Raw genomic sequence first — 14250 nt, 5'->3', positions numbered from 1 at the left:
GGGGTGAGGGGACCATGCATACCCCAAAAGGGGGGGTAAGAGGACCATGCATATCAGGAAAGGGGAGTGAGGATACCATGCACACCAGGATTGGGGGGTGAGGGCACCATACATACCAGGAAAGGGGGGGGGGACGGTAAGCATACATATCAGGATTGGGGTGTGGATGAGGGGACCATGCATACCCCAAAAGGGGGGTGAGAGGACCATGCATACCAGGAAAGAGGGGTGAGAGGTCCATGCATACCAGGATTGGGGGGTGAGAGGACCATGCATTCCAGGATTGGGGGGTGAGGGGACCATGCATACCCTGAAAGGGGAGTAAGAAGACCATGCATACCAGGAAAGAGAGGTGAGAGGACCATGTATACCAGGATTGGGGGGGGTTAGGGGACCATGCATACCAGGATAGGGGGTTGAGGGGTAGTATTCATATCAGGATTGGGGGTGAGAGAACCATACATATCAGGATTGGGGGGTGCATTATTATTATTATTATATCTTCAAAAATAAACTGCATATATATTCTAGAATACACAATGCGTTAGAATCGGGCCACCATCTAGTATATTATAAAGGTTTTGTCCTTAAGTGAATTAACCCCGAGTTAGTCTTATGCCCTGTATCTCTTGGGGCAGAGCTATATTCAGCTCAGTGGGTATTTTTATGTATGTCAGGAACTGACTGGGGCTAAAATTCAGCTCCGGCATTTGAAAGCACACGGACCCATGCCGGATCCGTCCCCTTCTCCAGATTGGGATCTCTATTACGTCTCCCACCAAATATGTATCCTCTTAATATATTGCAGCCATCATATTGTTTGGCATTGTGTACATACAATTGCTCATTTTGCTTCCCCATTCAGCACCATTGTGCTCCGTGTCTCGGTGATGTTACTGCAGTTCCGCCTAACCGGCTAACTCTACATGTGACCTAGAAGTGGCTTTTACTATGCAAGTCTAAGGCACGACAGAACGAGGCTCCATTGGCTTACATTATAAAAGCCACTTCTGGGTCACGCGTAGAGTTAGCCGGCTAGGCCGAATTGCGGTAACGTCACTGAGTTGCATAGCACAATGGCGCTGGATGTCCAAAAAGTCGTGGTAGGTGAGTAGATTAATACTCGCACTACACAGCATACACATATTTAAATAAAAAAATATATAGAGGAGTGCTTCTTGAACTAGGACTGTAAGCTCACCATTTAGTCACTGTAATATGGCAATATCAGTCCTAAACCAGTTTCCTGCAGACCATAAATGTGTGCTGTGCAGGTTCTCACAAGTGATGTTCTTGCTGACTTGTCTTTCATTTTTCCTTTTTTTTTTCTCTCCAATTCGGCCCAGACCGCCTTGACCTTTTCTTCCATCCATAACTTGCCACTGCAAAATGTAACACACAGACATCTGAACTCTACTGCTTTTCCAGCTTCCTCCTCATATTCCCCCACCTCTACAGCAACCAAATGGCACTAAACCAGTGCCCTAGATGATGACCAGGAACATCCTCATAACCATACAAACTCCCAGATAAGTGCTTCCTTGGTGTTATTGCCCACTATGATACCCCTTCCATTGCCCCCCAAAACTTCCCCATACAGAATTGTTCCCACACTTTTCCACCTACTCATCATGATGGCCCCACAGTCTACTTTCCGTACGCACCTCTACAGGAGAAAAGAACTATTACGTTATAAGTAGAGTTGAGAGAATATGTTCAGAGTCGGTCGCCAAATTTGAATTTGCCATATTGTTATGCTATTCGTGCTGAATTTATGTTTGATGATCGGTTCCGAACATATTCTTTCATTTCTATTCCCATTGACTCCATTGACGTTCAGCAAAAATTGCAGAAACAATATTCACCGCGGATCATAATCTGAACCAACTTTTAAAAAATATGCTCAACTCTAGTTAGAAGTCAAAAAGCAAACAAGTTACAGCTCACTCTGATCTGCATTAACCCTCCTAAGACACAACTTGCACTCATTTAGTGACAGTGCACGGATCGGGCTTGTAGGATATCAAATGAAGCCGGAGTTGTATATTTGAAAATGGTCACCTTATAGTTAAAGAAAGGCAAAATCTTAATTGTTTCAAGTGACTGGGATTCTCAAGTAAGAGCCCTTGTGACTTTTCTCCTTGCGGAGAGTGACATGCCAAAATGAGTATACTTTTTAAGCCTTGTAATGCTACTCTGGGAAATATGCAAATTGTCTCTTCAGAGAGGATGAAGACTAGAACTCTAATGCCACCTACTGGAAGCAGCAATCCTAAAAAGTCGATATCAACCCTCTTACGAGCCTTGTCATATGACTTGGGATAAAAGTTAAAACCTCAATTTGAAGGCAGTGTTTTGGGGTATGACAACTCATCAGTTCGAAGTGTGAGATCTGATTTGACCGGGTGAGAGGTGTCTGTCCGGGATCCAAGTGGTAACGTTTCGCATTGTAGAGCGTGACATGTCAAGCCTGACATGCCAAGGTGAGGAGACATAAGTCTTCAATGCTCGTTGTGGAGACACAGCATTGTATTTTAATTAACCAGATGTCTATTTTCAGCAAACCAAGAAGAATAGACTTATCTGTATGTTGGCTTTTGAATTTTAAGCAATTCTTTATGGCTGGTCAAGAAAACACACTTTTGTTTAAGCCTGTAATATTGACTTGTAAGCTGATATTTGATAACATTATGTGCTATTATCTGTGTTGATTAGTGATATTCTAATTATGCATTGGGTAGCCCCATGTTGATTTTTAAAACCGAGGAGGAAAATCTATGCAAATAGATTACATAATCCAACAATGCGGACAACAATGGTTGTCGCCATTCTTCCCCTCAGTGATTCTGGATTGAAGGACACTTGTTAATTTATAAAAAGAGGTGATATGCCTCTCTGACACACAGAGAGAGAGAGAGAGTCTGCTAGAAATTATGCCAAGACATCCAAACATCCAAGGAACCCTACAGGACTGCTGCCAATACATCATAGCCCCATTATGAGGGACACAGATCTATCATTCTTCATGAAATAACCTAGGGGACTTGAGGCCCCTGTGGGAAAAATACAGATCTGCTCCATTGACCATCACTGAACAATGGATACGTTTGGAGAAAGCCAGGTTTGGGACCGGCCAGTCGCCTGGCTCCATGGAGATGTTCGGAGAAGCCAGGTTGTGACACTTGGGTCAACTGGCCTGGTACCTAAATGGACTATCCTCTCCCTATGCCCGTTGTTGCCTCCTCTCTGTGTGCCTACGACAGGTGGGGTAGTTGACCCTGGGAGCCCTGACGTAACAGCTGCTGTTATCCCGGCGAGTCAGCGGAATGGTGAGACTCTATAATGTGCACCATCTTGGGGTACTGTGCTGGGACTGTCCTACGTGTTATCTGCCTGTTTTGTGGTTCAATAAAGCATTGCCACATTGTTTTACCCTCACTCTTTGTTGTCTGAGTAGTGTTGTGCCCATGTTAATGGGAGAGTGGTCGTTCGGCAGGACGATCTCTGGTCCTGCAGTTTCTGCTAGTGGTCCTGGGCGCACACCGACCCCCATGTCTCCACGCTTTGCAATGTCGCTCTCCACGAGAAGAAATGTTACGCCTTGGATCCCGGTCTGTCGCCTCTCGCCCATCCAAATCAAATTCTACGCTTTGCACTAACGAGGGGCAGTACCCCGAAATGCAGTGTCGGCAAAATGAGGTTTTGGCTCTTATCCGAAGTCCTATCCCAAGGCTCGTTAGAGAGGCAATATTGACTTTTAGGGTCGCTGCTTTCAATACATGCCGCTAAAGTTTTACTCCTCTTCCTCTGTGAAGAGCAATTTTCATATTTCCTTGTGATGTAACACATAAAAACGCATCAGATAATCGTGACTGTATTACATTTTTCTCTTTCGTCTCATTGGGGGACACAGGAACTGTGGGGTGTGTGCTGCTGTCACTAGGAGGTTGACACTATGCATGAAAAAAAATGTTAACTCCGCCTCTGCAGTATACACCCCTCCGACCGGCTGTAGGACAACCAGTTTTTGCTTAGTGTCAGCAGGAGGTGGACAGGGGTCTCTCGCAGACCCATGCCTACCTCAATGTGCGTCGTTCCTTTTCAGGTAACCATGGAGGGATACAGAATAGATATGCTACATCTGTATTCCCACACCGGGATTATTAGTACAGCGTGTACTGCCACCCCGTATCCCCATGAATCCCGCGGGCAGGACCCTATCCCTTTAACACAGGACTCATGTTAAGGTGGCAGCTCCTGACCTTTATCTCCCATCACTCTCCCACCAGAGCCTGATGATCGAGAGAGATGCCCTGCAGAAAAGGTTTGGGACAGCAATCTTTTCATGCAGGTAAACCGACTCCTGTTACGGGGTGAATTGGAGGTAAGAGACTGCAGCGTTGTATGATCTGCTCACCAGCCGCTCTGGCTGAATGTGACCGCTGTAATCAGCACTCGGGCTTGCAGCCCATTACTCTATGCTTAATTTAAGAGACAACACTTACTTTCAAGCACGCGGTGCAGCACGGTTCCAGCCTCCTCCCATGGCAGCATTATGGCCCTGGGCTCCAGCAAGAGCCCAGCACGGCCGACGCTAGATTCCGGCTCCCGGCAGGCTCCACCCCCTGACTTCCTCTTCCTGGACCAGCGCCATCTTGGTGCTCCAGGAGGCCAGAGCAGGGCTCCGCCCACCACTTCCAGGCTGGGAGTTCATAAGGCTTCTAGGCAGTGGTAGGGCTGTTCACCTCGCGCTCTCTCATCAGCCTTCGGGCGGCAGCTGCGGCGGGGACACAGGGTGTGGGTATGTGAGTACTGCACTACAGGTTGCACCCTCACTCCGCTCTCTACCCCCGACGGTCGGCACCAGGTAAAACCTGTCAGTATGCCCAAGGGAGAGCAGTCCCGCTCCTCCTCCTCATCCGCTTCAGTGACCTTGGTCAAATATTTTGTATGTACGAAATGCAATGTCAGGCTTCCTTCAGGTCAGTCCTCGCCACTCTGCTCAGATTGCAGCAGACCTACGGTATCACCTACGCTAGAGAGCAGGTGCAGCACCCCACCCCCCCGCTTTGCCGGTCAGAGCTCCTACATTACCCCTGGAGCAGGAGGAAGACACCTTGCCTGCCACCCAGGGGCCATCCATCGGGATGACAGCGAGTGTCCAGGATGGGCCTCTTCCTTCTCCAAGTCCTTGGCCGACCTTACCAAGGTATCACAGACCTTGGTAACGGTGCTTAACAGATTGCCACTTCAGACTCCAGTGGACACAGGAGCACCAAAGGAGCCTCCTTTTTGGCCTTCTATAGGCCGTAAAAGGTTTAGACAGGACCACCAACCCAGATCCCCTTCTCACTCCATCTCACCGCCAGAATTCCTCTGGCTGTCTGCCTCCTCCCGGTCCTCATCCCCGTTATCAGGCGAGGCATTATCAGAGTCACACTCAGAGGAGGGTTCTGAGTATGGACCAGAACAGTCGCAGGTCAACGATATGGTTCAGGGCCTCATTGCTGCAGTCAATGAGACTTTTAACATTGGGGACACCACATCAAAACCTAATGATCAGGTTTTTTCATTTAAGCGTCATAAGTCCCCTTCTAGGGTCTTTGCCTCCCACAAGGATTTTGAGGAAGTGTTGGCCAGGGAAAGGGAAAATTCAACCAGGCGGTTTCAGAGAGGGAATCGTTTTGGGATTCTATATCCCTTCCCTCCAGATCTCACCGCCAACTGGACCGCCTCCCCTTCGGTGGACCCACTATTGTCCAGACTCGCTACCAATACAGTCCTCCCTCTGGCCAATGGGGCAGCCCTAAAAGATCCCAATGATAGGAGGATAGAATCCTTGGCAAAATCCGCCTTTGAGGCAGCAGCTGCTACATTGTGTCCAGCCTTCGCCTCAGCCTGGGTAGGTAAGTCTGTTACAGAATGGGCCAAACAGCTTAGACAGGGCATATTGGCCGGGCCACCACCAGCAGAACTGGCGGCGTTCGCAAATAAAATCTCTCATGCCGGGAGGTTATGGTATCAGCGGCTCTGGATGCTGCGCCTTGTGCGGTTCAAGCATCCAGTAACATGGTAGCCGTCTGGCGGACAGTCTGGCTAAAGGCTTGGCAGGCTGATTTGTCCTCAAAGAAATCACTGACCAATCTGCCATTTAAGTGCACCCGGCTCTTTGGGTCAATGTTAGATCAAATCATTAAGGATGCAACGAGGGGTACAAGCACCCTCCGTCAGTGGCATACATCAAATACCAAGGGGGAACCAGAAGTCAACGGGCACTGGCAGAGGTATCCAGAATCTTCAACTGGGCAGAAACCGCAATTTCGGCAGTTTACATTCCCGGCACAGACAACACGGCCGCCGACTTCCTCAGTCGGGAGGGGCTCGCGGCAGGGGTATGGTCCTTACACCAGGAAGTGTTCCGTCAGATATGCCAGCTATGGGGGACTCCAGATGTGGACCTCCGGGCATCGCGACAGAACAGAAGGGTCCAACAGTTTGTCTTAAGATACCGCGATCCTGTAGCAACAGGGGTAGATGCGCTGGTCATTCCCTGGACACAGCTCAGACTCCCTTACCTGTTCCCTCCCCTGCCCAGGCTGCTAAAGATGATCAAGGCGGAAGGGGTGCCGGTCACATTGGTCGCCCCGTACTGGCCCAGGAGAGCCTGGTTCGCAGAAATTATCAATCTTCTCACAGGCACCCCCTGGAGACTCCCCGACAGACCAGATCTCCTGGCTCAGGGGCCGTTTTACCACCCGAATTCTCGGTTGCTCAATTTGATGGCATGGCCGTTGAAACCACAATACTGAGAGCAGACGGTTTTTCGGACCGAGTCTTTAATACAATGATCCAGGCTAGGAAGCCTTCCTCTTCTAGGGTCTATTATCGAGCCTGGAAGGCCTATTTTGACTGGTGTAAGTCTAATCACGTCATACCTACGCCCTGTTCCCTGCCATCTGTCCTAGCTTTTCTCCAGGCAGGGTTAGATGGTGGTCTGGCCCCAAGTTCCTTGAAAGGCCAGGTATCTGCTCTCTCTATTCTTCAAAAGAATTTGGCCTCCCGCTTACAGGTTAAGACCTTTCTGCAAGGAGTGGCACATGCGGCCCCTCCTTACAGATCCCCTGTGGCTCCATGGGATCTTAACTTGGTCTTGGAAGCTTTGACAGGTTCACCTTTTGAACCCCTACTGGAAGCTCCCATGTCTTTGTTGTCCTGGAAGGTGGTATTTCTCGTAACCATCACCTCGATTAGGCGGGTTTCAGAATTAGCGGCATTGTCCTGTTGTCCTCCATTCCGAATTATGCACCAGAACAAGGTTGTTGTGCGGCATCCTCCTAACTTTCTTCCCAAGGTGGTATCAGCCTTCCACCTGAACGAGGATATAATCCTTCCGTCATTTTGTCCCGCTCCAACCCATCCTCTGGAGCGTTCTTTGAATAAGCTAGACCTGGTCAGGGCGATAAGGATCTATCTGGCCAGGACCACTTCTTTCAGGAAGGCGGACTCGCTCTTGGTTAACCCCAATGGGGCGAGAAGAGGCCTGCTGGCCTCTAAGGCAACAATTGCCCGCTGGATCAGAATGGCAATTCTGGAAGCCTACCAGGTAAAGGACATGGTTTTCCCTGCTGGAGTCAAGGCCCATTCAACCCGGACGGTGGGTGCCTCCTGGGCGGTACACAACAGGGCATCAGCCATGCAGTTGTGCAAGGCTGCCACATGGTCGTCCGTGCATACCTTTTCAAGGTTCTATAAGGTCCATACCTGTGCTGCAGCGGACGCCAGCCTAGGCAGAAGAATCTTGCAGGCGGCAGTGGTGAGTTCTCCGACCTGAAGGAAGTTTCTCTTTTCCCACCCCAGGAACTGCTTTTGGACGTCACACGGTTGCTGTGTCCCCCAATGAAACGAAAGAGAAAACAGGATTTTGGTTGATTACCGTAAAATCTGTTTCTCAGAGTCTTCATTGGGGGACGCAGCGCCCTCCCATGATTTTATTACGTATAATGAATATATGATGACTTACATGATGTCTCCTCCTACTGCTTGTTCACTAACTGATTGTCCTACAGCCGGTCGGAGGGGTGTATACTGCAGAGGCGGAGTTAACATTTTTTTTCATTCATAGTGTCAACCTCCTAGTGACAGCAACACACACCCCACGGTTCCTGTGTCCCTCAATGAAGACTCTGAGAAACAGATTTTACGGTAAGCAACCAAAATCCTGTTTTTATTGCTTTCAAATTAAAAAAAAAAAAATGGAGGGATAGCATGGGGTCTAACTACTGCGACCGGAGCACTTTTCTCCCATTCAAATGGAGCAGCAGTTTGCCCTTGTAACCACCCTCCAGTCATTCTCTATAGGGCTGTCGGAAAAAGGCCCAGCACCCCGCCCCGCGGTCCCTTTTAAAGAATGAATAGTTTCAAAGGTCCTCGTGGGCAGGGAATGTTCCTTCCTCAAAATTGTGTGTGGCTTTCCATTTATACTAATCAAAAATGTGTCGTGGCAAGTAACATATATTAGATATAAATATAAGGAGCAAGGAGATGGCAAAGCATGTGTTCATGTACAGTGACTGCTCCACAGCCTCCAGTATTACTGTCGGTAACTTATCGCAGTGCAAACTTGCTTTACCTTGTGGTTTCTGGTGCAGACAAAGGGAACAAGAATGGTGCATTTGGGGTCTAGATTCCTTTTAAGAGTACGCGCACAATCTTAGTCAATGTGCATTAAACTGCATTTGTCCTGTTGACACTGGTACCTGGCTTGTTAAAGGTATCTTCTTTTATTATTATTATTTTTTTTTTTTTATATAGAGTTGTGCACTTATTTCAACATGACGAGATCAGCCTCTAATCGAAGCAAGAAATCCTCCATTTACTTCCAGCAAGCAGAGATCTTTAAAATGGCAAACTTCAATTTTTTTAAATTATCATTGTTTGCATAAAGTAGAAATCCATATTTTTTTTTTTTTTTATTCTTGGAGTGCCCCTTTAGTTTGCTCTGTTTTTACCTCCTACCTTGTTGCCTAGCACGCTATAAACACATTGCGCAGGATTTCGAGAGGCTTAGGATGTGTTTCCGTCTTCTCTCAATGTGATCATATTACAGACCAGACTGATCTTGGCTGAACGCATGCAGGTCTGAAAATGCACAGGCTTTCTACTTGTAAAAAGGCAAAAGCATCCGACCACTTCCTCTCTGGGGGTATTTATAGTGGTGGGTCGTTGTCCCCCATGCCATTATTGTGCAGAGTCAAGCTTGATGATTAAAATAGGATTTTACTGGTTGAAAAGGATCAAAATGGCTCGTCAGAGGATCACAACATCTGCTGTATCCATCCTGTAAAAGTGTGTATTTCTGGGTCAGCGGAGCCCTTCGCACGACATGGGCTTCACAATGGGACCCAAGCACAAACCTGTACAAGCGAAACAGGTGCATGGAATAAATGCACAAAGGGATGGGGATCTCTGGTCAGATCCTTCTCCAGAAACCATGTTCTGTCTTGAAGGCCATCTCAGATTCGAGGTTTGATGGGTGTTGGTAATTAGTTGTATAATTGTCTTTTTCTGCAAGGACGCAGCTGCCCAGTTCATGCTGAGTAGGAACACAAGGTTCTCCAAAATTAATCATTAGGATTGTTAGGTGCTAGACCTGTAAGTAGAGTTGTTTTGTGGGCAGTCGCCGATAGAAGAGTCTCTTATGAGCTGCGGAATGAGGGCTTCTGTTTGTAAAGCTCAACAGAGGGATCTTATAGGATGGCAGGGTAGGAGTATTGTCCCAAATGACTAACTCTGGAAACTCTCTGAAGAACCTTGACACATGACTTGGGTTTTGAAGCCAAAGTCATGTGGCAAGGCTCTGAAAAAGGGTTCATATTAACTTGGGGTTGCTAATTCTTACAGTTGGCACTGAAGACCCTGCCTTCTTTTTGTGAAGTGGTATCTTACATAGGTAATATTTCAGGGGAGCCTTGATTGGCCCTTTTTAAGTCTCCCCATTGCAAATTGGGGTCCTCCACAATATGAAACCCATCCCTTCCTCCAGCATACTGAGACATTTTAAACAATAATAACTTTTTGGAAAAGGCTTTTTTCTGTTCCCCATGACTGTGCCCAGTGGACAAGTTTTACATACATCAATGGTTGGGGGAGTTTGGTGTACAAAAATATGACTGGCCGAACAGAACCCGTTCCTAAATCCCATCCAACATATAGAACGGAGATTATGAGCCCGCTCCTCTCCTGGAACATCAATGGCTGCCTTTACAAACTCTTCTGGATGAAGGGGCAAAAATGTCCTAATTTATCTCCATAATGTTTTAAAAATCAATTCCCAGAAGAGCAGGAGCTAATTTTAACTCCATATTAATGTCTATGGAGGTTTTAAAGTGATACAAGCTCCTGTAGGTATGATATGCACGGCAACCAATAGTTTTGGGCATCTAGTGTACCATCAATAAGACCTAATAGGAATTTGTGACTCCAGTCGTATTAGTGTGCTCCAAATTTGATAAAAGCAGTCCCATTATAGCTTATGGAGCTCTTGGCATGTTTAATGTTTGCAGACAATATCTGTAACAAAGACTTGCCCCCACTTTTGATTTTCTGGCACTTAAATTTATTAGCCAGTCCCAGAAAATCATAAGTTTTTACATGCTCTCCTCCATCTCCTTCATCAGACTAAACCAGCCTCCTGTAGAAAAAAAAACATTGGCTGCGGATTGAGGAGGTTGATGGGACAGGTTTGGTCATATGGTCCTCCAATGGAAAAACTGCTCTCCCATGAAGAGGGGTTTTTCAGTTTGCAGAGGCCAATAGAACGGTCTGATCACATCTTCCATCAGCTGAAATTCTCTGCACAGGGGAACTATGCTGCCTGGAGGAGGAGAACCTGTAAAACTTAAGATTTTGTGGCACTTACCAATAAATAGTATTAAATGTCACAAAGTAATTTCCCCAAGATATTCCAAAATGTTACAACGGTAGCCGTTTAAATTGACTTTCTTTGCAGTTTGTCTGCTCTGTGCAGCATTTTACTTAATTTATTGTGAACAGAGGGCCGTCATTTTCATTTACCTCCAAACAATAAAACCCGCAAATGGCAGTCAACAAGCCCCTTCAACCACTCTGGTAAATGGAAGCACCGCTGGTTAATCCGGGGAAAGTCTTGTCAATTGCTGGCCAGATTTAGTGAGCGTGGTGTGCAGGCAGACACACGGGGAGCGATTTACCGGCCTCTCGTTCTTCACTTCTGCTGGGTTTGATTTTCTGTTACAGTAGAGACTTTTCCGTAAGAGCAGCGTGGGTTTAATCCACTCGCCAGTTCTTGGCATCCTTGGGGAATATTGTATAAACAGCCTTTAATAGATTTTTTTTTTTTTTTTTCTTTTTTTTACAAAGTCATTGTATTTAATTAATTTGCAGCACATTACTAAATAGTATTGAAAGGATCCAGCAACATAAAGGTCGGTTATACAATTTATTTTGATTTGAAAATGTTCATTTTCTATTGAAAAGAGCACGAAGCTCTGTTTGTAACTGTGGGGGTGGTTGTTCACATTGGTCCTAGTTTATAGATGCTCAATTGATTAATAAGTGTGTAGGGAAGTGCATCTACTCCTTTAGAGGAAATTTACTTCTAGGCAATCGGTTAAATGGCCATTCCATAATCTAAAATTAAAGGAAACATATCGCATATTTTGCTTTTATCCTGTGACTTAAGATTTGTTTTATTTTCTGTAAATGAATATGGGAACAGTCATCTTGCCTAAACTTCTGTTAGTAATCGTTTAAAGAGGGCACATGGACTATAGGAAGCCATACACAGGCTCTGAATAATTGGCTTTCATGGGAGAATGTGGTAATTAGAGATGGGCGAACCCGAACAGTAAAGTTCGGCATCCGTACCGAACACCTACTGTTCGGGCATGGACACCGAACATGGACTTCACCAGGAAGCCCGTGTTACTGTTTGAGTTCGGCTGTCCAAACATCGCTTCTGATCGGTGGTGAAATCATCCCTGCCTGTCAGAGAGCCGCGGTTCCCACTCACATGGTGCTAGCGGGAGATCTTGCCGAGGTCACTTCTGTTCAGCCCGGCTGGGCACGCAGCCTCAGTGACCGGAGCTAACTTTAATGACGTCACTGAGGCTCTGATCGCAGCAGTTCAGTCACCAGTGGTTCTCAGCCTGGACCATCGCGTCTTGGCACAGTCCAGGTAGAAAACTGTTTATCCCTAGACATGGATATTGTTGCTTTTTTATTTTTGTTTTATTACAGAAGAATGAGGGCTTCGGTGGAATAGGTGTTAGGTTAGTATAACTGTGTTTGTTTTTTTTTTGGGTTTTTTTACCAAAGAAATATTGGGTTAGTAATGGATAGGTGCCTTGTAGACGCCTCTTCATTACTAACCCATGGGCTTGTTGTCACCTGACAATAAAAAGGTGACATCAACCTCACAAATATTAATCCCACTTGCCACCGCTACACGGCAAGTGGGAAGAGCCTGGCAAAGCACCAGAATTGGCCATCTAATAGATGTGCATTTTATGGGCAGATGCGGGCTGCTATTTTTAGGCTCTGGAGGGCCTGCCAGCAGCTGGCTGGTTGCAATAATGGGGGGACCCCATGTTTTTTTTTTTTTTTTTTTTAATTATTTAAATAATTAAATACGGCGTGGAGACCCCTTTATTCTTGATAAGCAACCTTGCTGAAGCTCAAGAGTTCTGCCTGGTTAGTTCTCAAAAATACAAGGGAATCCACGCCGTTTTTTTTTTTTTTTTTTTCTTATTTACAGCGCAAGAGCCGGTTAATGAATACACCCATCAGCCGCTCCTGCTCTGTGTTATTAGTGGCAGCAGGTATCGAATGATGGGAGCTGTAGTCCCATCTGCTGACCCCAGTGACTGGAGGTAAACTTTATACCTCCAATCACAGCTGAGCGCTCTTTTGACAGCATGGGAACCGCGGCTTTGACCGGTGGGGATGGTTTCACCCCCGATCAGAAGCTATGTTTGCGTGCTGTCATGGACATGACAGCGTGACAAACACTGGATGTTCGGTCCCTCGATTCAAGCGAATGGGTTCCGGGTGCTGTTCTAGTACCTGAAACTGAGCTTTTTGTAACTGTTTGGCCGGACCCGAACATCCAGTTGCCCGACCATCTCTAATGGTAATCATGCCTGTGAGCTGTGTGGAGGTCATTGTACAGAAAGAGGAGGAGGTGAGCTGTGTGGAGGTCATTGTACAGGAAGTGAAATGGTGAGCTGTGATATTGCCTATTGTGAATAGTGGAACCTGGGTTAACACCAATATGTACAGTAGGCATCAGTCATTGTGTAGGAGGAGGTGAGCTGTGACATCACCTATTGTGAATGGTGGATCCGGTTATCTACTGAATATAGCAGCAGATCTCCCACAGGAGCAGAAGAATTAGATATTGTAATTCATGATATCCAATCCTTCCCCAAGGCGGCCTCCATGCACACTTAGTCTATCGGTAGGTCCAAGCACACACAAATTGAATGTGGGTCAGGCACTCTAGGCCAAGGCTTTTGATGACACCTTTTCATTTGTATTTATTTTTTATATTTTCAGTCCTTGAATATTTTCTGACCTTTCAAACGTTCTCACACTTTTATTTTCTTCCCTTTTTGCTGAATCAAGGACATTTTCATTAAACTTTCAAGGCCATTCTAACAACTTTGTCTTTAATTTATTTATTATTTTCTACCTACTTTTTAGGTGGTACCATGGACATCTTTCTGGAAAAGAAGCTGAGAAGCTCTTGCTGGAAAAAGGAAAACCTGGAAGTTTTCTAGTACGGGAAAGTCAGAGCAAGCCGGGGGACTTTGTGCTGTCCGTCCTAACAAGCGAGGAGAAGCTGGAGAATGGAGAGCGTAAATCTCGCGTCACTCATGTGATGATCCGGTTCCAGGTAATGACAAGGTTACAGATTTTAGATTTTTTATTTATTTCTTTTTTTTAACTTGTAGTTTTGGAAAGAATCTTCAGTTTACATAGATTTATTGATTCAGCCGCATCTGACTCCACATTTCAGCCAGACGGTAAATATGATGTAGGCGGAGGGGAGCGCTTCGATACGCTGACCGATCTGTTGGAGCACTACAAGAAGAACCCAATGGTGGAGAAGTCGGGAGCGGTGGTGCATCTAAAGCAGGTTCAGAGGATGTATAATTAATAGTTACATTACATAGTGTCTGTCCTGATGCACAAAGGTATCTGATTGTCGTT

At 46.2% G+C, this 14250-nt stretch overlaps 1 protein-coding gene across 1 annotated transcript in view; it reads left to right on the top strand.

Moving 5' to 3' along the window:
- Positions 1-14250, top strand: part of LOC141097852 (tyrosine-protein phosphatase non-receptor type 11-like) — a 175368-nt gene that overhangs the window by 108888 nt on the left and 52230 nt on the right. Inside the window, exons 4-5 of the mRNA XM_073585328.1 lie at positions 13741-13933; positions 14057-14176. Of these exons, the coding sequence (XP_073441429.1) occupies positions 13741-13933; positions 14057-14176 (313 nt within the window). The remainder of the gene's footprint in view (positions 1-13740; positions 13934-14056; positions 14177-14250) is intronic.

Source organism: Dendrobates tinctorius, unplaced genomic scaffold, assembly GCF_039654945.1.
Source record: "Dendrobates tinctorius isolate UK_male_01 unplaced genomic scaffold, ASM3965494v1 ptg000086l, whole genome shotgun sequence".
NCBI lineage: Eukaryota > Metazoa > Chordata > Amphibia > Anura > Dendrobatidae > Dendrobates > Dendrobates tinctorius.
The sequence above is the reverse complement of the archived record's forward strand: the minus strand, read 5'-3'. Positions and strand labels throughout refer to the sequence as shown.